Source organism: Psittacula echo (genome assembly GCF_963264785.1).
Source record: "Psittacula echo genome assembly, chromosome: 1".
Taxonomy (NCBI): domain Eukaryota; kingdom Metazoa; phylum Chordata; class Aves; order Psittaciformes; family Psittacidae; genus Psittacula; species Psittacula echo.
The window spans coordinates 91,085,151-91,109,028 of record NC_137735.1 but is presented as its reverse complement, the minus strand read 5'-3'; the positions used below and the strand labels follow the sequence as shown (position 1 = coordinate 91,109,028).

The 23,878-nt window shown below is 47.6% G+C and overlaps 1 protein-coding gene across 1 annotated transcript in view; it reads left to right on the top strand.

Annotated features, from left to right (window-relative positions):
* Window positions 1-3,439: 3,439 nt before the first annotated feature.
* RFX4 (regulatory factor X4) overlaps window positions 3,440-23,878 on the top strand; it is a gene marked incomplete at both ends in the record, with an annotated part of 92,999 nt that continues 72,560 nt past the window's right edge. Inside the window, 2 exons of the mRNA XM_080624567.1 lie at window positions 3,440-3,482; window positions 23,138-23,224. Of these exons, the coding sequence (XP_080480693.1) occupies window positions 3,440-3,482; window positions 23,138-23,224 (130 nt within the window). The remainder of the gene's footprint in view (window positions 3,483-23,137; window positions 23,225-23,878) is intronic.

Here is a 23,878-nt window from a genome sequence, read left to right as displayed (position 1 = left end):
CAACCCCTTTCACAAGCCATTCACGCTCATTCCTAAAACTAATGCAGGTTCTTGTCTCTGATAGTCTATGGGAAAACTTCTCTAGAGAACTTCAGCCTGAGGTTCTAAATTAATAGGGAACAGTTTGTACTTTTTTGTTCTTGTGCCAACAGTTTTCTGTTGTTGGAAAAGCTCTTCTTGGTGTTTACCCCTGAAATAGTTATGTTAGAGTCTAGCACTGAGGTTTAGAGTCTAGTACCAGCATAGCGAGCTTTTTATGGCAAGAAGAGTTTGTGTGGTCACAGCCTGTTGGCACAATCTACTGTGGAGTGGAAGCCAGTCATAGAAATGTGGTTTTGGAAGAGCTCAAATTATCTGGGGGATAAGTTGATAGGAGCTGTCATACTTGCACTCTGCCTCTGCTTTGCTAAAGCATCAAAAAACACTCATTCTCAGACACCTAAAGGCAGCTTTGCATCCAGTAGTTCAGCAGGTTAGATGCCTGGTGCCTTCTGTCTGGAATGTGTCTTCTGTTCCCTTGGTGACCCTGCTCTTCTCTACACACAAGTTTGTATTCTTTCCTGAATAAAGGTGTTGTTCCTTTCACAATGACAACAGACTCCCTTTCCACTAAAAAGATATCATCTGGTTCAGTGTTGGGGTATACTGATTATTTTATGGTTTGTAGATCTTCTGTGTAAGCAAGAACTTGGAGTGAAAGTTCCCAATTGTATACTTTTTGCATCCTTGCCAAGACTTGCCCTGTACTCTGTATCAAATCAAATCCTGCAAGCTGCGTGTAAAAAAACGCTTGTTTCCATCTGTGCACTGCTGCCCACCTGTAGCACAGGAGGAGATGCTCCACACTGCAGCGCAGGAGGAGATGCTCCACTAAAGAATCAAGTACTTTATTAAGTGTCATGTAGGATGTCCAGGAGCAGGGGATGCTTTTGAAAAACCTACACAAACCCAAAGAAGTAATAATGACTGAGCTATGGTAGTGCACCAGGGCGATCTGACACCCCACGGGGCAATTAGGTGAACAGGAAGAGAACAGCACTGTCGTATTCCACAAGAATGTGGGGACAGGAACTCACCTGGAAAGGCAGGGAGTAAACAGATTGCAACAAGTACCTGTGGTCCAAGAGAAGTGCTGATGATGATCCATGCATCACCATCCATGGAGAGCATACATCCTTGCACCATGTCAAAGAGGAGCCCAGCCTCTAGACACCCCGGCTGTGCTAAACCCCATCCTTGTCACCCCCTGGAAAGAACGTATCCATACCTTCACCTATCCTGTATTTTTGTTTTCTTTATCCCTGGACATCGCCCACACGGAAGCAGCTCCCTGAAGCTTCAGACTGGTGAAGACCCCATTCCCACAGAGTGCCTGTGATGGAGACCCGGTGGCTGCCGCTGCAGGTGCTCAGCGGTTCCAGCAGCCGGGCCCGACCTGCCACGGCTCTCTGCTGTGCACGTCCCGTCGCCAGGGATCCTTAGCGAGTGCCCGCTCGCTGGGCTGGGCCTCCCCGCGGGAGCTCCGGGCCGCGCCGTCGAGGGGATGCGCGGCGGTAGCCGCTCTCTCCGTCGTGCCTCCGGTGTGGAGCAGGGCCCACCCGGCGGCACACGGGTGGTGAAGGGACGGCAGAGCTGGGACTTCCCCCTGGGGAAAGCCGCGGGGGTCGGGAACAGCACCGCTCTTACTTTGGGCTGGAGCTGGGTTCTGGTGGGGTGGGGGTAAGGGAAGGGTAGGGGTCCCCGGGCCTTGCTCCTCCGGCAGAGCGGGCACCTCAAGTGCTTTTCCGCCGCGGACTCGGTTTTGCACCATCTCGCCCGGCTCCTCTCCAGGCACCCTGGGCTCCCCACCTCGGCCCGAGGCGGGGGCGGGGGGGTGAGAGCAGTGGGGGGGGTGTTTCACCATCCCGCAGGGCCACAGTGCGGGATAAGCGCTGCCGGGTCGGCCGCTGCCGGCCCGTACGGGGTGCGGGGCGGTGGACGTCCTCTTTAGCAAGCTCTCCGCCTGTTTTGCCGTGTGGGGTTGGTGGTTGGGGTTGGGGTTTTCTGCTTTTTTTGCCTTTTATTTTTTTTCTCCCGAAGGGGAAAGGGAAGGGGGGTTGTCTGGGTGTAGGGAGGCGAGAGGGGGAGAAGAGTGGAAAACGTTGGCTCTGTCCATGGTCAAAGTAATTCAGCTATAATCCCCCTTTCTCTTCCTCTCCTGGAGCTCTATTCATATTCTAATCACAGCTTTTCCTTCCCTAAACCAGCCACTTTTATCAGAGCCCTAGCTTTGCACTTTTACTTCCACTTCCAGCACATACAACCGCATGCAGAATAAGCAACTTTTTTTCCAGCCCCCCGTCCTGCCCTCTTCTCCCCCCGCGACGTGCTAACCCGAAAAGGGATCTTCTCATCCTCGGGCTAAAGCTGGACGGGAACGCGAGTTTGAAAACGCGCCCGTTTGGTTCTTCGTTTCTCCTGTCCCCCACCCGCCTGCTCTCCCCAAGCCCCACCGCAAGCTCCCCTGGGGCAGCCGCTCTCCGCCGGCGGACAGGCCGTGCCCTGGCTCCCCGGGGCCGCGGAGAGAAGCACCGGAGCCCCTGCGGCGGGTCTGCAGTGCCAGCACCGCTCGCCGAGGCACTGGCAGCTTCTCCCTGCCCTCACACCCCCGCCCCCCCCTCCGCTTTCCCTACCCACACACATCGCCCTTTTCCTTCTTTTTTCTCCCCAGTAAACTCAGATGATTCGGGAAGCTGTGCAGCTTCCAACGCCATGTGCCCGTGAAGGATCTCAACCCAGAGCCCACCGGGAGGAGATGGAAGGAGGAGGAGGGGAGCTCGGCCGCGCTGCACGCACACCCGGCAGCCCCAAAGAGCACAACCCCAAACCTCCTCCTGCCCGTTTGAAGATCTAAGCCAATTTTGATGTGGGGCTGTAATGAGGCGAGGACCTTGGGTGGGGGCTGGGGGAGGGAAGGGAGGAGTGGAAAGGCCGCTGGAACTTTAAATAAGAAAAACGTTTCTAATGCTCTAATAGAAGAGGGAAGTCGAAGTGTTGGGATTGCGTAGATCTAAGGCCCCCCTTTTTGGAGGAAAGCTTTTCTTATTCAAAACAGCATCACAATGGGCTTCACATTGAGCCTTGCCACATCCCCATCTGAGTAGCAGCCATTCATCAGGCTGGCTGGCCTATCAATGACATTTCTCCCATCAGGGCTTCTATAAAATGATGCTTTTTCCCATGAAACATCCGCAAACATTTTGACGGGTCTGGCTTTGCCCTGCTGGATTACGGAGTGTCCTCTCTCCCGCGCTACACCCCCCAACCCCCCCCAAACTATCTGCCTCTGCCCTCCCCCCCCTCCTCGCCGCCACCCTGCTCCCTCTCCCCGCACAGCTCGGAGACAGGGGCTCTCCACACCCCGGGACCTTGGGGCTCCCGTCCCGTCCATGGGAAGAGCATGCATTGCGGGTTGCTGGAGGAACCCGATATGGACTCCACAGGTAAGTCCTGCCCGTCCCCGTGTCCTGTGTGTGAACTCCCCCCACCAGGCAGCGGGCTCCTGTCCCTCCTTAGGGAGGACTTTTCAACTTGACCGTGGCGGGGGGGCCGCCGGCCTCACCGGCCCCTCAGGGGAACGAGCCGGGGCCGGTGTGGGGCAGCGGGGCCGCCGAGGGGGATCTCCCCCCGCCCCGGGCCGGAGCTCTGCGGCTGCACTTCCAGATGCGTTGGAGCAAAGGGTGGGTTTCCCCCTTTCTTGTGTTTTTCGTTTTCTCCTCCATAGGCTGCCGGCCCGCAAACTCGTGTCCTCGCCGCTTCTAGTTTAAGGCGCTCACTTAGGTTTGAGCAGAGCCTTTCAGAGGGGCGAGAAAACGAGGTTCCTTAGGGACGATTGTCAGTGGGTTGGGGCGAGCCCAGCACCGAGGCCGCCTTGTCCCACTGGCAGCACCGGGGCCGGGCTGGTTTGGAGGGGAGGGAGTTTGGGGAAGGGCAGGGCAGGTTTCTCTCCCCGCACCTCCAAAAGAGGACTTGGCCGGTCCGATAACCAGACGGGAGAAGGGCGGCTGCAGTCCCACCAGCGGGAAGCCCCGGCTGGAGGCGACGGGGACGGGCGCAGCTGCGGGGCCGCTGGCCCCGAGGGCCTCAACCACCCGACGGCCGCCTGGCACGGCCCGGCCCTGCCCGGAGCACACGGCACGGGAGGGCGCCTGCTCTCCCGGGGCAGGGCCCAGGCCTAGGTCTGCCCAGCTCGCTGTCAGCCGGCGGCCTTCCCAGAGCACGGCCCCTTCTCTCCGGTTCCCCCCCCGGCGGCTGTGCCGTGGTTGCCCTCAGGCTGCGGAGCCCCGTTTGCACCGCTCTGTGTCCCGCACGCAGCGGAGGGCAGGCGGCAGCCGAAACAACCTTCGCGGGTTTCATTTATTTTATTAGCACCGGAAAACACCCCCTCCTCGCGCCCGGCCTCCCTGCTTCCCTCCCTGCTTCCCTCCTTGCCCGTCGGTCTGGTAGGACGGTTCCCAACCTGCCCCGTCTCCTCCATCCCCGTGCCCGGCTCCGGTGCCCTGGAAGAGGAGATCAGGCTCCCCCCGCGCCTCCCCAGTGGCCGCGGCGGACCGCGTTCCGGAGCTCCCCCGGTGTCCCGCAGCTCCATCCCGGCTCCTCCGGCGTAGCTGGAGCGGGTGGGGACGGGGAGGCCCCGGCGTGGGACCCGCTTCCCTCCCCTCCGCCCCGAACCCACCGAGGGCTTTCCCACCCCTCGGCCCCAGCGCGGCCCGAAGGGCTCTTTGTAAAATTCAAATATCGATTAAAAACAAAACCAAAGCACGAAAACGGAGAGAAGGGGAGGGGAAGGGAGGCTGCCCGGCCCTGCCCGGCCGCGTCCCCGGAGCACCGGGCGGGCTTAGCCCTTCGACCGCCACCAGCGACACAGGCCGGGTTTGGGCAACTTTTACTGCCGGGACAACCCCAGGTGGGGCTGTTCTGGGGAGAAAGCGCTCGGCGGGGAAGGAATCGTTGTGTTCACGTCCGGGCGTGTGCGGGAGTTACTGGGGTGTTAAAACAAGTTGTTCTTCTGCCTAGCGGCACCGCCGGGACGGAATCAGAGGCACTGCTGGCAACTTCTCGTTGTCGAGAGTAACGGGTCTTTAGGGAAAGAAGAAAATCAAACCCAACCAAACCAAACGAGCCCGGCGCTTTCTGTTCCTGCCTTCACAATTGTTCATCCTCGGTCTGAGCTTCCCTACTATTCGTTCCTTAAATTCAGTATGGTTATAATAAATGGCAGCGTGATTGATTAAGTTAATATTAATCAGAAAACACTTTAGTCTTGCTAAACAGATGGCAAGAAAAGTGGAGCTTTGCAGTTGTCTCATTCAGACACCTTAACCTCCCTTTCAGAGGACTTAATCCAATTAGCTTTTCTCCCGAGTTTCAGTTGTTATGTAAAGATCCTTTTGCATTATGAAGAAATATGGCTTCATTGAAAAAATTCAGTCATGTTTTAATTTATTCTTAACAGGGTTTTTTTCCCCCTCTAAAAAACCGGGGTAAATAAAAACAAACCATTCGCGGCTCTAATTTTAGGGCAGGGGAACGCTTTGGTTCTCTCACCTTCCCCAGCACCACCGTGCTCTTCCCTCGGGTCCAGCTCATGTCCCCCCTCCCTGGGCAGGGACCCTCGGGAGCTGTCATCAGCCTAAACCCGTTTTTGCCGTCTGAGGGCCCGAGGAGCCCCCATTCCCGCCCAGCGGGGTGGAAGGGCTGGCAGGCGGCTGGCGGGGAACCGGCACCGGCAGCGTCCGGCCCCGACGGCCGGCCCCGGTCCAGACGCGGCCGACCCCCGGCGACCTTCGGGGCTCTTTTCCAGCCCGGCAGGGCCCGGGGAGCAGAGCACTCTCCCGGGGAGAGGCACCCACCCTTCTGGGGGGGCTTGCGGCATCTCTCGTCGCATCGTTTTGGTGCCGTCGTTAGCTCGGTAAGGCGCTTTCCCGCCCCTCGGCGTAGTTTGCAAAGCCGGTAACCCCCTCATCTCAAACCGGGCCGGGGCCGAGAGCCGCCGGGAGAAGCCCGCAGTCCCCGCCGGGGCTCTCGCGCCCGCCCCTTCGCTGTGGGGCACAAAGGGGTCGCTCCGGGGGACCGTGTATGCCTTCGGGGCTTGCAGGAGCGCGGCCGCCGACTCCTGCCCCGACATCTCCGTGCCCGCTGCCTGCCGGGTGCTGGGCACCGCTGCCTCAGGACAACAACCCCCCCCCCCCCGCCCTTCCCCTGTAGAAACCCACCGGGGCCCTAAAAAGGGAGGGCAGCGGCGGAGCGGGAGCTAGGAACCGGCACCCGGGGAGCCCCGGAGCGCGGCTGGCCCCGGGGAGGGAGGCTTGGCGGGCGATGGCGAGTATTAATTAATAACGGGCTTCCACAGCCGCAGCCCCACCTAGTGACACTGGCACGGCGGGTGCGAGGCGCTGCCGACGGGGGGGCAGGACCGGGGCCTCGATGGGGCGTCCCGCCGCGTCGCCGAAGTCTCCCCACGCAGGACTCCCCCACGAGGCTCTCGGGTGCCGCCAGACAGGGAGCTGCCTGCAGCACGGGTACCCCGGGGGCTGCCTCACTCCCTTTCCCTGCCTCAGCACTCCGGGAAGCAGGAGCCGAAGGGAACAGAGATGCTTTTTCCGGGTGCAACTTTCCTGCGTGACTCCATAAACATCCCTGTCCGTTTCACTGTCGGAGCCAGGCAAAAACTCCACTGGTTTCAAAGTGCTAGATGGATGAGATCCTTGGGACGTAGAGTTGAGGCTTAGGAGCTGATCCAAACCCCATTAAAATCAGCAGAGAGCCTTTCAGTACTGTCAAGGACGTTGGGATTAGGCCCTTAAAGCAGTTGGTGTGAATCATGAAAAAACGGGTTCCAGTGCCTGAGCTGGACAATTCGAGGCAATGGCCAGATTTCAGTCTATGTTTTTATCAATAGACGGGCATTAGGGCAGCGGTGGGTGACCTTTTCTATGAGTTTGCAATTTAAAAAGGATCTAGCATATAAGCACTGATTGAAGAGAATTAATGGCTTTCATATCCTGGTTCAGTTCATGAAATTGGCAATATTGATAACAAATACTTGAATGCTAGTTAGGAAAGCTGTTGTGACATTTCAGAGCATAAGTAGAATGCTGAAGCCTGTGATCCTAGAGCTCAGTTTTTTCAGTCCAAATGAGTGGGTGATTCTGTTGCTGAAAACTGTTTGCTTTGCTTATTGCAACACAGTTCACTAATAGATAAAAACGAACTTGCTATTGGCTTTTTGTCCTTGCTTTCCTGGAGTGACTTTTGTAGCCCAGCAAAAATGTGATTTATTTTTTTCCAACAAATAAAAAAAATCTTTGCTGTTCCAGTATTCGTGTTTATAATGGATTTGTGTTTATAAAGGCTCTTACTTGCTGAGCAGCTAAGATGATCCAGCAATCCTTCATATCCTGAATTTGATGTGATATGGAGATGTAAAAGAAATACCACTGGTCCTTCATATAATTCAACCCGACTGCTTGTCTTATGTCATTTCACATATTACAAGACTTTACACATGAAAGAAATGGAACAAAAAAATCCCAAACCAAAAACCCCAACAAGATATCCTCTTTCCTGCTGGCTGCGGAGTTCCTGCAGACAATGTTTGCGCAGGAGGGCCCGATTCTCGGCAGCTCCCTCTGCCGCCAGCGGCAGCGGAGCCGGGAGCTAAACGCGAGCCCCAGCACTGGATCAGCTTTTCGTTCCTGAGGGGATTTTAATAACCTTGTAAAACCCACAGGGATTTTTAGGGGTTTGTAAATTGCTCAGAATTACCCTGAACTCTAAAGTTTATCTTCTAGGTTGGACCCAGGGGAAAGAATGATTTTATGATTTATTTGTCTGCTAATCAATTAATTCTAAAGTACTTAGGGAGGGGGAATTGCGGTACTTGTCACTGCTCTGCAACCTGTTATTTACTTGCAGTAAAGGTCTTTGAAAGGATGGAAGTAAAAACCTAAAACAAGCTTTGGCAGAAGAACAGCCAATAGTAGGAATCTATTTCATTTGTTTAAGTGACTGTTTAGGGTTTATGCTCCCCAAGATTTTATTTGGGTAAAGCCCTCATTAAAGAAGGGACTCTGGATTCAGAGGAAACTTCTGCCAGTGAGACTGCAAAGAAACCTGTTGCTTCAGCTGGTCTATCAATCGCAGCTGCACCTTTACTGCAGGTCAGTTCTAGTGACAAAAAGATCTCAAAGTTCCGAAACCATTTTGTGTTAACATACTTGCGGTGCTCTTGGAGCTGTCCCACACAGAGTCACCGGTACAGTATCCTGCTTCCATCAGGGTTGCTGGCTTGCTTGCTGCTACAAAACAAGGCTGGTTTTCAGCCTCTGGTGCAGTGAGTGTGCAGCAAGAAAGAAGGGTAGCATAGCTGAAAAATCTGCAGCATCTCCAAATGTAAACACCTTTACATTTATCTAGCTTAATTTGCAAGTGGCTTGCAAGTTATGGCAGCCTAAGGAGGTGCATCCCTTGGGATACTATTTCTCTACGTAGGATTTCACCACAGCAACATGATGAAATAGTGTGATCACTGAAATCTGCATGGTGAAGAAACGCCAGTACCTCTTCAGATGAAGACATTTAAAGAGTGACCTTGAATACAGCTGGGGTTTGATGGCTCATAACAATGCCTTTAGAGCAGCAGCAGGCTGTCACGTAACTAATACAAATATAGGGTCAGTCCTTTGGGAATACTTGATGTGACATCCAAGTCCAAATAATTAGCTCACAATTCGGCAGCACTGAGGTTTGTGAATTTTCTGAGTTCACTCACTCATCTGTTTCCCCACATCTGGGCTGGGTTTTCTATTTGTCTCATTGTGTCTGAAAATGAATACCCTGTGCGATCCATCCCTGCTGGAGCTCAGTGCCCCAGCGGCTGAGGGGATTTGATTGCTAACATTCTAGTTAGGAAGATGGATAGCATAAAGGATATTTGATGGCTGAGCGATCCTATAGATAAGAAGTGTAGGAAAGAAGAGTACGTGGTGATGATTAAGCTAGCATAGGCCTCTGTAGGTTTGTTTAATATGCTTGTACTAACACCATGCTTACCCATCCTTGGAATTGTTTATATATGTTGGAGAGTTTCTATATTTAATGTTGTGACACCATTTGCTGTCCGAGATGGGTCCTGATCCTGCGATGGCTCCACAAGGGAAACACCTGTTGAATTCTATGTATGTGCCTTGGAGAAGGCAGGTGCCCAGGGTTAGCCCATAATGATCCCTCCCAACGGCTGGGGATGTGTAATAACTTAATTGCAGCTATTTTACATGCAGAACTAGCAGTCATGGCCTCTCTTCATTTACATTTATTTTCTCCCAGGAGGTTTGCAGCAAGAGCAATTTATTAGATATGAAATACTAGCCAGGGTTAGAAACGGTACCCAAAGTAAGTGGCAGAGTCATTCTGGCTTGCTGCAAGAGCTGCAGTTTTGTTTTCTGTATATAAAGAAGAGTTGAGTTAAATACTTCTGGCCATTCTTCCCTTCCTGATAACTTTGAAATCAGGAGAACTGGAGAGGGTTAAATAGAGCCTTGGCTCTCGCTGCACCCAGTGAGAAGAAAAAGCTCATTTGCAGCTTAAATTGCCTCAAGACTGAAACACGGGGCTCAGCGTTGTCTCATTTCCTTCACTTCAGCTACAGTTAAGCACTTTGTTTTCTTTTATTGGTAAGTGAACTTAATTTCTCTGAGATGGAATTTGTTACAGGAACCAAGGAGCCGATTCACAGCTATGAATGATGGCTTTGCAATTAATTAGCAGCTTATCCTGAGCATTTTTGCACAGGATCCAAATATTATAGTAATGGGAAGCAATACATTTTAGATAGATAGAACATTCTCTGAATGAGTGATTCCCTGAAACTTACAGCCATGGGAACGAGAGGCATTAATTGCAGAGCAGCAGGCTGGGGATGCATGTTGGGATTTCACTGGATTTTTAAGCTTGCTGTAGTCTGGTGCTACCATCGTTGCTCTGACAAACTTTCTTCTGGAGCTGTGGATCAATCCCATGGCATAGACTCAAGCACTTAGAAACACAAACCCCTCTTCTCTAGGGGTTTTAATTTGCTTGCTGAGATTGTAGTTAGAAAAACGGAGGTTTGCCTGGAAGTAAGGACTGCAAGTTCTGAGGATTGGAAACTGTTGTCTTTTTAAGGCTACTGTCACTGGACCTACTTGTGGTGGCTCCCCTTTCCTTTTTCTTTTTTAAGAACATTCCCTCCTGAAAATAACACTGTCAGCCTCTCCTGATTTCTTCAGTGCAGCCATTTTCCCTGTTTTTTTGCTACTTGGGGCAAGAGTTACAGACCCATTAAGTTGGGGAGAACCCATTATGTGAAAAGATTTCTTGCACCCAAATGCAAGTTTTCAGACAAGACCCTTAAGTCAACACACAGGCATGAGTTTCTGGTCTTGTTCAGATCTGTAAACTCAGATCAAGTTTGTGCTAAGCTTGTAAGGCAATAAAATATCAGAAATGCAGTTGCAAGGGGAGTTTAGAAGTAGTGAAAAAAACAGAAGTAGTGATAAATACAGATGCCACTAAGTGCAGTAATGGAAGGGTTAACATACTTGTTTTTTCCCCTTTCCTCTAGAATCCTATTGACTCCTTAACTATTTCTGAAGTGCTAAAACTACCTCAGCTGTAGCTGAGGGAGAGCAGTATGGATGGGGAGCCAGATTGCTAAGTGGAATCTCAGGAGTGGTCATCCAGTGCTGGGAGAAACCACCTGTGTTCCTGAGCTGGGTCCCCCTTTGTGTCAGCAATGCATACCTAATTCCAAAGACCCTACAGAATATCCTTTCTACAACCCATGATGCTTCCCAGCATCTTGTAACAAAGGTACAAGCCGTTGCAAAAGACCAGGAGTGCCTGTGTGTGTCAGGACAAGCAGAAAAGGCTGTATGCTTGATAACAGTCTTGAAGAAACAGGCTATTTGTTGATTAAAATTCAGGGATGGTCATAGGAAGTAGACCAAACCCTATCCTTTAAGGGTAGGGTGTGTGTGTGGGAGAATTCCTCAGCCACCTGACTTGTGGGGTTCCCACCTCTTGTGATGTTCAGTTTAACCATGAGCATGTGGCAGGATGTCCTAATTAAGCAAAAGAGTATTTAATGCTGTTGGCTTCTGCAACATAGCTTGTAGGTGCCCTGCTTCTGGCTGTTGCCATCTCTGACGCTCAGAGGAATGTAAAATCCTTCTTGTCCCTTTACTGCCTACAAAACTTAAGCAACATGAGGAAACAACAATTCCTGGCTCAAGGTGTCAGTGACCTGATAGACAGTGGAAGAAAATGTGGTGCAACCAAATGTGGAAGTGGAGTCCTGTTCCACAAGTGCTACATGTCAGGGTACCGCAGTATCATGCCATTCTGTAATGGGAGATGCCTGCTTCTGTGACGAGTGTTCCCTGGATGTGTGGGCTCACGTGGTGGATGGAAGAAATGGACTTCACTGCATAGCCTCACCCACCCGTCAGCACAGCCATTCAGCTCCAGGTCTCCATACGTCAGGCCTGGCTGAGCGATGGGTCAGAGATTTGCTGGCTAACATGCTTGGCATGCCAGGGTCAGCAGGACAGGAGCCATGCCCAGTGCTGTGTGTGAGACAGAGATCCCGTCAGGGACAGATGTGGCACAAGAGCCAGACCAGGAATCCTCATGCTGAACACAACAGGTCCACAACATGTGCCTTGTGTCCATAAAACACTTTCTTCTGGGCATCTCAGAGTCAGGATTGAATGAGCTGTATTTTGGTTATCCAGGAAAATTTGCTAAATGGCGTGTTGTGTTTGCTTGCCAGCCTGTGACCCAGCTTTTCCTCCTGGGTACTCGCTGTGTGACACCAAATACCTTAACTCATAGGAGAACTGCTTACAAGACCATGGAGGTCCACGGCAGAACGAGGCAGCTGCTGAGTGAGATTTACTCCGTGCCTTATGCAAGCTGAGAGCAGGGACACCCAGCAGGGTGCTCTGTTCCTCTGTAAAGTCCACCTTCCTCCCGTCTTCCCAAGTGGTGGCAATAACACATCCCACTAGTCACATTCACTGGCTGTCCCAGGTTTCCCAAATTTGGAGCTCACATTCCTGTCCAAAACTGAGTCACAAGGACAATACTGGTGAGGGGGCCTCTCTAATGCAAACATTTTTCTTTAAATGAGTCGTGGTAGGGGCAGCAAATGGCCTCCATTGTAATGAGGTGGGGAGAACTGGGGAGGACTGCATTTACAGAGCAGTTTAATCACATGGATGGAGCAGCGTGTTCACCTCTCCTCCTTGCTGGGTCATTTCCACTTTGAGCTCTGCAAACAGACTGTCTATTGAGCAGTTAGTATCCAGTGCTGAATATTCAATACTAGACTCTTGTTTTGGTGAGTCTTAGGCAAAAGAAGGAGGAGGAAAGACTTCTCTCTTTTTCTCATGTTCCCTCCCTGAGTTTGCTTTGCATATTGTTCGGAGGAGACTGGAAGCTTCTCAGAAAAGCCAGGCGCCTAGTTCCATAGCACTTTGAAGGGGAGGGAAGAGACAGTGTGGAAGGGACTAAATTAATACAAGGCTTCTGAATCTGTAAGTCTAGGCACATTGGGACTGAGTGAAGACTTTCCGACGAGCACATTGAGGCTATAAAACAAATAGCACGAAATGCATGCTCTGTATACACTGAGTAGTTCTGAGAGGTACCAATCTTTGTGGGAGTATGTTATCATGGCTTATTAATGTCCTCTCTGCTAGCTTTGGTATGCAGATATTCTCTGGTTGTGTTCTGAGAGCTGAAAGGAACAATGTCCTTTGTTTCTGTCTGGTATGCCATATTTGCTCACAGACTGATTGTGAATAATGTAATGGCTGCATCCTTTGGTGGTAGAGAGGAACAGCTGGATTTGGAATAGGTATTCATAAAGTGAGGAAAAGTGGCCACCATTTGAGTAAATGTAGTGACTTTTCCCTTAGATTCACACTCTTACAGTCAAGTGATTTTCTTACTGCTATGATTGTGTCCTGACCCCTGAGTTTTCTTTGCACATGTGTATCTGCCTGTCGTCCCTTGTTTTTTCAGTCTGCCTGACTGGATGTTGTTTCTAATGAGAAATATTTACCATGGTCCCATTCCTTCAGGAGCTGACCTCTTCTCTCCTGATTTAAAAAAGCCCCTTCTCTCTGTAGTTACTTTCTTTTCTCCTGCCCTTTATTTCTGACCATGCCCTTTTCTTTGTCATTCATTCTTTTGTTCCCTTTCCTTTTCCTTTTCACCTCTTTTCCAACAACCAGCCTTCTCCCTCTTCTCTTGCCTCCGTGAATGCCACAATCAGTGTTTGGTGTATCTCTCACTCCTCTCTCATCTTTTAATTTTGATATCTTTGTGGGCCTGTTTTACTCATGTACTACTGTTTCGGTGCCAAATTGGCCTGTCTGATGGATTCATTGGCTCCTGAGGCCAAGAGAAGTCCTTCATGCGTACTTGATCCAAATCCTGTTTCTTGTTGAGTCACAGTCTTCCTGTTCAGCTAAATGACTCCAGCCTTGTGCACTCATGGAGCTGAATTAAGGATGCGAGGGCTCCATATATTCTCATGCACGCTGGTTAGCTGAGGGACCATAGTAGTAGCAGGGAACGTTTAACTCAAAAGCTAGTGAGCAGAGACTGCGGTAGAGTACAAGTATAAGAGACGTTGCAATAGGTACCCAGAAATGAAGGCCTTATGAGCTCTCTTGCATGTCTCAAATTAATTCTATATCATAAGAAACTAATGAAATCTGGGACAAAAAGACATCGAGAGACTATGACCTTTATTCTGGGAGAGGATACAACTGGCAGTAATCAAGGGACATGTTTGCATTTCCTTGGAAGGAAACATTGCAGCTAAATTGGAGACAATGATAGCATTTACACTGGTTCATGCAGCAGACTCTGAAGGCCTGAGGATCTGTAACACATCGTGTTGTGGAAGCATGAGGGTACACTTTGCTATGTGCAGAGCTGGTGCTTGCAAAGCACACAATGTGTGTGATTATGTTACTGGTGAACAGATTTGGCTGCATGTGGCATACCCATGTAAGTTAAGTACCCTGGGAGAGCTGAATTGGTGGGATATTGGTGTCACTGGCTTAAATGATCCTAGGTGAAAGTGAGGAAATGTCACTGCAGAACCAGCTGAGGTTCTCTTTGCTGTTAAATGAGGAATGGCCTTGCTGAAGCAAAACCCAAGTGGTTCTTTACTGATCTGGTGAAACTTACTTTTCAAAATAAAATGATAGCATCTGCGTGACTGCAGGAGGGAAAGGGCTATATCCAGTTAAGATGCATACTGAGTTGGAAATGTGATAGCAACATCATATGTGATTCCAAAGAAGAGAAGAGTTTGGACTTCATAAGTCATCTCTGATCCAGGTTAGAAGCTGCCCTAAATGCCAGAATCAATATGCAGGAGGAATCTTGTGTTCTAGGGTAGCTGAGGGTGCTTGATCTACATTTGGGATGCAGCTTGTTAATGAGGAATATTACTGACAGGGTACTGTCAATAGTTTTCAACAAAACTATCACATTTAGATCAACTTCTGCATAATATGAAGGGTGACAAGAATGCAGCATCTCATAAATTCCAGTTTTCCTACCCAAGTATTTTAGAGGAGTTAAAAGATGATGAACTATGGTGCTTTTTGTTATATCAGTTTAAATACAGCATGACTATTTTTAATACACCTTTTTAAATGGGTTATCAGAAAATCAGTAGTAGGTGCAAAGACCTGGCTAAGCACAACAGAAGGTTCAAGAGAGTAATTCTCTGCATTCTTATATCAGGGTGAGTCTTACAATGCTTCACCAGAATCACGTGTCAAAGAAAAAGAACTAAAACATTCCTGCCAGCATCTAGTAAGTGCCCTGGACCAGTGTCCATTAACTCTGAAATAGCTCCAAGAGAACTGTATGCCAAGAAATCAGAACAAAAGAAAGGACAACAACAAGAGTGCCTGACATTTTCCCCTGCTGGAAATGAACTTAAAAGTTAGATTAGCAAACAAAACACCAAGGTATCTGGCAGCTTGTCAGGGTAGCGGCTCTACCATCTGCACCAAGGCCATGTGTCACTGTCATCCCTGAGGAGCAGGTCTCTTGAAAGAACAGAAGATGGCTACGCAGGACCAAGGATGACACGGGCATGATTTCCTGTGGAGCTTGAAGATGTTCCTGACAGCTCGCACACACTGACTGAAGGATACATGCCTTGCCAGCCAATGCACTGGATGAGGCCATGAGGAGCAAAATGAGGCTCTGTGTGGCAGGTCTTCCTTGATGGTCAAAGAGGAGCTGTTTTGTGAACTAAGAGTGTCTATGCAATGGAGTGATCAGAGGGAACAGCGGCTGGATGATGCTTCTGATATGGTCTTGCAAACCTTTCATTTGACAACGGAGAGGAGGGAGGTAACATAACCTATGAAAGCCTAAGTCTTAGACAATCCTCACGTATGTGATTCGCTGTCCCTAATAGCTTGTTCTGTTTGATTTTAGTTGATTTGGATAAGTTTAGCACCCTCCATGGGAGCCAGTGACTGCCAAGCCCTGTCATGTTATAGGCACACAGCTGTTCATGCCATTGTGCAGAGGCCAAGCTAGAAGATCTTGTTCAGGTCTTGGTTTTACTGTAGACTGAGGTTTTGGAGGTAAAGTGATTTTTTGTTCGCTTTCTTTCAAGCAGTGTGGCTCTTTAAAAGCTTTGAATGTGCTGCTGTAACCAGCCCTTGAAGCACTCCAGCAGCGTTACACTTCCGAGGGGGGAGATGTGCCTGTAACCAGGAATGCTGCACTGCAGGGTGCAGGAGAAAGTCAGAACATGAATCCTGCTTCTAGTCAGAGCAGATGTTAAGTGCAGCAGGTACTAGAATAGGCTTTTAATAGTTTGAGGGTCAGATTTCAGATTTATCTCCTTATTGTTACCCCTGACAGAAAGGGATAGTCTCTTTTGCCTTTAAGGGACTGTTCTAAACTAGCAATTTGTCTTCTAAGTTGCTATGGCCAATTGATCCAAGACATTGAAGTGTTATAAAGTGTAGTTTTCACTTGCACCCAAGAAAATATTAGAAGTACTGGATAATTATTTTTGCTTTACTTCCATTCATACGGCAGTTAGAAATCAGGTTTGCAGCACACTAAGGGACAGTCAAAGAGGACAGACTGGTCAGACATTATGAATTTAGCAGCTGTAGCAGCTAGAAATTCTCTGTCTATGACAATTGTGCAACACAGCATGAATAGAGGGGGTTTTGGGTGGTAGTATGTCTCAGACTATGTTCAGCAAGATAAGCTTTGCAGAGAAAAGCCTTGATGAATCATGTAGACCTTGGCATTTCTTTTGAGACAGGCAACAGAAGAAGCTGTCAGGACACTGATGGTTATCCTAGAAAAGATATAGAAAATCATCCCATCAACTCTACTGAAAAGAAAATGATAAATATGATATCTGGTCAGTACCATGGGCTAGCAAATTGGTAACAGGAGGTTCCATGACATTCAGTCACCCTCCTGAGCTTTTGCGGTACTGCTTTCACCTGCTAAATCTGCCGTTTGCAACCACTTTCTCGTGGCCTAGAAGATCAGATGAGCAGCTAGGCAGTACTGCTGGCCAGCTCGGTACTGAGAAAGTTGGCAAAGGGATGCTGCAGTAAGAGAGGAGTAACTCTTTCCTCAGAGAACAATGAACAAACAACTCAGAGGGGTGCTAAGACTCCGTATGCATGACAAGAGTCCCTCCTCTGTCACAGGAACTAAAATTAAGTCTGTCATCACTTCTGAGTTGATTTTCCAACAAGTCCTTTTGTAAATCCACTAAAATTTGGTGGTCCCTTTGTGTTTGTATTATCTACATTTTATATACTTTAGCTCACAGATATTACTTTTTTCTACATCTGTCTTGAGAAACTGGGAAAAAAAATTACAAGAGCATCCATGAGAAAAATGAGGAGCTGGACTGTTGGACCTGCACCATCCAAGTTGGTACGTGGCTTGGGTAGTGATTCGGGTCCTGGCAAATCTTTTACTCATTCCAGTGATAACTCTATTTCAGTGACGAGCAAACTTCCATGGAGGAAACGCTGGTCCATGTGCGATCACTAAATAATTGTCATGCTTGTTGATAAACTGCTTTAGCATTTGGAGTATGGGAGCCAATCTAGAGCTAAAGACATGAGACAGATTTTCCTGCAACTGCTAGGCCTGTGATACAACCATATCCAGATCAGAGGATATGGCATAACCAGAGAAAACCAGTGCTGCTAGTACCACTGTTGGGTAACGAGGCGATGCAAAATACAGCTCAGATTAGGTGACCACAGTGTTCTATTCTTCCTGTAAAATCTCTTAATCTCATTGAATCATAGAATGTTTTGGTTTGGAACCACCTTAACGATGGTTGCAGAGGATGCAAGGATGCAGTTCCAACTCCCTGCCATGGGCAGGGACACCTTCCACTAGACCAGGTTGCTCAAACCCCTATCCAGCCTGACCTTGTGGCTGCCCCATCCCTGGCAGTGTTCAGCTTCTCTGTGCAACCTGTGCCAGTGTCTCATCACTTTCATAGCGAAGACTTTTTATTCTCCAAATATCTAATCTAATTTAAATCTCCCCTCTGTCAGTTTAAAGCCATGCCCTTTGTCCTGTCACTACGTGCCCTTGTAAAAAGTCCCTCTCCAGATTTCTTGTAGGCTTCCTTTAGGTACTGGGAGTCTGTTCCAAGGTCTCCCTGGAGTTTTCTGCAGGCTGAACAACCCCAACTTTCTCAGCCTGTCTTTGTAGGGGAGGTGCTCCAGCCCTCTGAGCATCTACATGGCCCTCCTCTGGACTCGCTCAAGCAGATCCATGTCCTTCACACCTGTTGAGGTGTCTTTCTTATGCCTTCCTTCGGGACAGACACATGCCCACAGAGCTGCAGCTGTGCGAATGCTCACTTCCCAGCCGTGTGGCACAGCCACTCTAGCTGCTTTTGCCATCCTGCTTGGGTGCCGAGCAGGACACAGTGGCTCTCAAAAGCCAGAAGAGGCTGTGATTACAGGTTTTGCTAGCATTGAAGCAACTCTTATCCCTCCTGGCAGAACAGCAGCTGCAGAAGCCACCACCGGCTGTGATAGGCTTGCCTCTTCTTCCCTTCCACACAGCAGAGCCCAGGTGGCTCTCACACTGCTCTTGCTATGGCCATGCACATGTAAGAGCAATGAATGCTTCATTTTCTGGACTGCAACCATGCTAAGCCAATAATCATTATAGGAACAAGAGGGAGTAATTATCTCATTAAATGTACTGGCAGTACGCAGGCGCTTCTACTGTATCCTCCACCTCAGCTGAGGCTCTGTAGGGAGAAGAAGCCTTTCAGAGGGGTCTTCCAGGAGCAAACCCTTCCTTCTGATGGGTGCAATGTGTTAAAATAACTGGTTAAAGATTTATATTTATGTTTTTAAAGTTCATGCTTCGCTTTTCAGATAGTTCAGGGAAGCTCCTTTCCCTGAGCAGCTCTCAAGTGTTTGACTCTATTTCAGGAAGTCCCAGGCCTGCCTTCCCAACTTGGTGTTTGAAGCATCATGCAACTAAAAATATGGTGGTTAGTGTGAAGGGAAGAAGCTTGGTGGGGGTGAAGGAGACCCATGCAGGCCTCAGCTCTGCCAACTTTTCTTTATTAAAAAAGCTCAGTTTAATCTCCTGTTGCTACAAGTGTGGTGGGCACATTTAAGGAAGAAAAATACTCTCATGCTTGAGGTTCAGCGGATGTATCAGTCTTAGCAAGATTAGGATGAAAAAGAGAAGAGGCAAAATGAGGGCGAGAACTCTTTCCATAGTTGTTTTCAATCCATCTTTCAGCAGTTCATTTGGAACAATTTATATTTTTTGTTTGTGTCATAATAAGTTGTTTGGTCAGAAAATTGACACTGGAAAAATTATTGTAACTTGAATAACTATCTCTTTTCCCTCATGTTGGAATCCTGAAGAAGATGCAAACGTGTTTGTAGCCAGTGGTATACAAAATTATACAGTGAAAATTGTAATGCTGAGGGATGTTGTTGTGTGCTTCACTATAATTCATTTTTTGATCTTTGCAAAATTAAATAGGTGATATAGTATTTAAAGGGGCATCTTCCAAATACCACTAACTGCACTTTGTTTGCATTCTTTCCTAATAAGGTTGTGATGGTTTCCTTACTATGTCACGGTAACTAGATATAAAATACAGAGTAACCACATTTTACTGCTAGATATTAATTAATCCATTTATTTTGCCTGGATGTCTTTTGGCTAGTGCTAGAACAACTCAGGGTACAGTATGCTGGGGCTCAGGGTGGGAAAGAGTCCTAGAGAGCAGAGAGAAGAAATGCTTGAGGGATTGAAAACTCAGTGAGTAAAAATACATCATTTGTGAGACAGAGTATGTTTTCTTTTGCTCTCAAAAGCACTTCCCACTAAAAATACAGTTTTTCTACATGTTGTGTGATTGATTCATCATTGTTATCAGGTCTGATATGCATTTCGGCTTAGCCACCACCTAAACTCTCCATTACTCCATGACTGTTTCTGATGTGAAATCCTGTTTATGAGAAGTTTGTAAAGTCCAAGTGCAATAATTCTGGCTTTAATCACACAGACCCTTCCACACCGCGTGTCTCAAATGTTGTCTAGAGCAGTGCTGTATAGTGTGATTGGCATCAGCCTTGGGAGCAAGCAATGAGAACTCAGCCTGGAGACACCAGGGGTTAGCCATGGGTCTCTTCCTCCATCTCTGCAGCCAGACTTCCTGGGACAGGCCCCAGAGCAGATGAGGTGTACACCCTTGTGTCATGAGGATGAGGGCATTCAACGTGCACAGGGCTCTACACAGTGTGTTTGTTACACTGGGACAGGATCTCATGGCATTAACTCTAGAAGAACTTCTTAAAGTCAGACTTAGTTTTGATTTTTTTTTTTTATATTGTTTGCCTCTTTCTCTTTTTTTATTGTTCATTTTTGTTTTATTTTAGGCAGGTGCTATCGTATCTGGGATCCGTAGGCTTCTGAAGGAAGTATTTTAAATTTCAGCAAAACTGGTTGTATTTTCTTTTAATGCTTGAAGGCATTCTTAATATTGGGAGTTAAAAGCTTTGTAAAAACTTTTTCGTTATACAAACAGTTAAAAATATCTACTTATTAAATGAAGGTATTTATTAGAATACTTACATCACTTGGTTTATGAGGCGAAACAGCCTCTAAACAGCTACTTGGTTTTGTAGCATTTTGTCATCTGCCAAATCATTTGACAAATTTGCCATAAACTCCCTGACATTTTTGTTCAAAAGAGTTAGTTTTCTTCATTCTTTGCTGCCAGACAGGTCATGTATCTTTTCAGGCTTGAAGAATTTCTATCAGCTATTTAAATGCAAGGCCACAAAGACAAAGCCAGACTCGGGCTGCAGCGAGCTGAACCAGGGTGATTCAGGACCAAAGGAGTTGCAGTTCATAATTAAACAGTAACGGTGCCTTACTCCAGACACTTCATATCTTGCAGTGTAAACTGGTTGCTTTACTGATGAAAAAGGGGTGTATGTGCAGCTACCAGAGACGGTATGTGAACAAGGATGGTGAAAATTGTCACTGAGTGATACTTAAAAAGTTTTCTTCCTACTACTTAGGCAGGGAACACGACTAAAGATGGCTGCTGCCAGTTCCCTGCTGCCGAGGGAAGAGGATGCATCCCAGCTTCCCAGCTCTCAGTGCCGGGAAGAAAAGAAAGGGCAGAGCTGGGCATCGGTCTCGCCTTGGCGCTAATGGCAGCCGCCTTTGCTTTTACTCCCTGCAGCTGGGCTCAGAGCCAAGGGAATTATATACAGCCATGGCTGTGCGCTGAAAGGAGGAGGAGGAGGAGGTAGGGTAATCTTTTGCAAGGCTTCTTGCACCTCTGATGTTGCCCTCAGCAGCAAGTTTCTCTTCACCTTATAGTGATGACCCAAGCTCCTGTCCCTCCGCTCACAGTGTTGAAATGGGAAAGGAGAAATGGTATTAGGTCAGTTTTAGGGCAGTAAAAGAAATCTGGCATGAAGCAGCCGTACCGTCGTGTTGGCCTTAGGACAAGGAGGTGATACACCCCCCATCCAGTGCAGCTGAGCAGCATGAGAAGGGAAAGCCTTAAAGTTAGAGCCACTGCAGGCTTGGGGGCTGGTGATGGAGCAGGAGCTGATTTGATAGCACAGTCCTTGCTGGCAAGTTTTAAGTTGTAGTTCTAGCAATGTGAAAGTGATTTTTCCACATGGCTGTGTTGAATTTGATGGGAGAAGAAATATCCTGAGAAAATCTATTGACAACAAGAGTTATTTTTGCTGATTTTCAGAGAAGTACCTCAAAAGAGAAGGCTATAGGGAAGAGGCAGCATGGTTGGAGACTTCTTATGCACAGGGCAGTTTTATGGTGAATGAAGAAGATGCACGTAGGGACGTGCTTGTATCGATGAAGGCAGGACTGCAAGCATTTTCCTGCTGCGAATATGTGGGCAAAAGGGCAGAAGGAAAGGAATAGCCTTGAGCTGCCTCAAACCTCTCTTGTGCTGCCTGAAAACAAGAAGCACACAAAGCGGCGGTACCTGGAGTCTCATGGCAGGGCCTGGAAATCAACCCTGAAGGGCTCTCAGCAGACCATTTCTGAAGTCCTATGCAGATGCCATTGCCCTTTTGTTTGCGTGGCAGTGGAGAGTGTGTGTACAGAGGAATATACACAAGTTTGTGTGGGTTAAGAAGCATTTTTTCCTGCAGGATGTTTTGCACCATGGCTGTTCATGTATTAATTTATTGGCATCTAGTGCTGAAGTGAAGTCATATCAACTTTTGCCTTCTTGAAACAAGATGGGCAGCTTTCCCAAGACACTGGGTTTCTGCTTTGCCTTCAAGCCTGCTGCTGTGATGGTCTTTGGCTGGGCAGACTGCTGCCTGTGCTGTGCAGGTAGCCTGATGTTTTTGGGGGGTGGCTTATGGAAAGGAATTTGAAGCTGTTTCTGTGTCTTTGAAGGGTTTTCTGGCTCTGGCAATTTGCTGACAGTGAGGCCTGTTTCCCCTTATTTCTTGTGCATCTCTTCACTCAGTGGGATGGTTTCCTGTCGTAACTTGTGAGGTTACCCTGCAGCCTTCCCACCTAGCCATTCTTTACCTTGCTTTGACCACAGGGAGCTCTGTGAGCGTAAGTTCATTTCTGCCCAAGTGCATGCCCTTGAAAAATAATCTTACAAGGGAAGTCAGCCTATTGTAGCGATATCCAGGGACTTCAGGCAAACTCAAGGACTCGTATTTCAATCTTTGTCCAAGGAAACATACAGGAAGGTGCAACTTTTGCCCTGAAGACCTGTAACAGTAAATTCTACTGGGCCTGCTGCATCCTCTAAAGTCATCAGGGGATGTATGTTATAGCTTACAAAAAGAACATCAGAATCAAATCAATGTAATGATGTACCTCATGTTGCTGATGTCAATACGTTGGAAAAGGACAGGAGTAGCTGAGTACATGCTGTGGAGTGACAAAGGTTCGAGCAGCTCAGTAGCTGCTGACTTGCCGCATTGGACTTGTAGCAGCATGGAAAAGATCTCAGTAGGGCCTGGGATGCCACTAGTGCGAATGGGGCCATAGGACTGGACTTCAGAGAGCACAGTTTAAGCCCTGCTGTAACAAAAATTCATATGAATGACTGATTTTACACACATCAAGAGTTCTTTCAAAAGAAATAGTAGAAATACTCAAGTACATAAGCCTTTGACAGACTAAGAAATTAATGTCATTTATGTGTTTCAGTTCCCCACATGAGATAATTTTTTTCAATGTATCATGTGATGGGGAGGGGAGAGGATATCCTGAGGAGCTCTGCTACATGCATGGAAGTGTCTCAGCCTCTGTCCTTTCAAAACAAACAAACAAAATATGAAACTAAAAAGCAACAGCTAAGTTTGAAAGCAAGAAAGGATTTTCTTGCCAAATTACCTCAGACGGAGCATGTTTGAACAGAAATGCTACAGAACACCATCTGTTGAAAACCGGTGCTTTGTTTAGTTTTATGCAAAGACAAACACAAAAAAAGAGCATCTTTGTTCTTTTACAGAGAGTTGGATTGAACGATGTCTCAATGAAAGTGAAAACAAACGTTATTCCAGTCACACCTCTCTGGGGAATGTTTCTAACGATGAAAGTAAGTAACTTGTCATTCATTTAAACTGAGTGTGAACGTGTCCAAATGCTAATTTCCTGCTATATAAGTTGCCGCATCTTGGAGATATTTTTAATACTAAGCAGTTAGAAGAGTCAACTCACTTGACACATCCAAACATTTCAGTAACTTATTTTTTTTCCTGGAATATTTGCTCTTTTGCATTATTGAAAATGAAATAATGTTATCTGTTAGTTAAAGCAACCAGAATAATTTGTGTGTCACTGAGTAAAACTTGGATGACCTCTAAAATATGCTGTTAGTATTAGCTTATGAGTAAAGCCATCTGTTTTGCTTTTCACTAGTGAGCACCGTGTGGTTGAAATACAGGAAAAATTGTGCTGCTTTTCAATACTACTATACAAAATCATACATATAAACACCTTCTTTTAAGAATTAAATATTAATTGGATTAACAGAATTAACATTAAATCATGCTATTACTTCCTTTTTGGTCACCGAGAAGGAACATTTATAAATCTAGTTGACCTTAAAATAGTTACTTTTATCTCTTCTAGTTATAGCAATTTTAGATCTTGGTTTTTAATAACAGGTAATTAAAAAGACCCCAAAATACCACGAAATAACCTAATTGTTTCTTTTTAAAATTTTAGGACAATTTTAATTTATAATTTT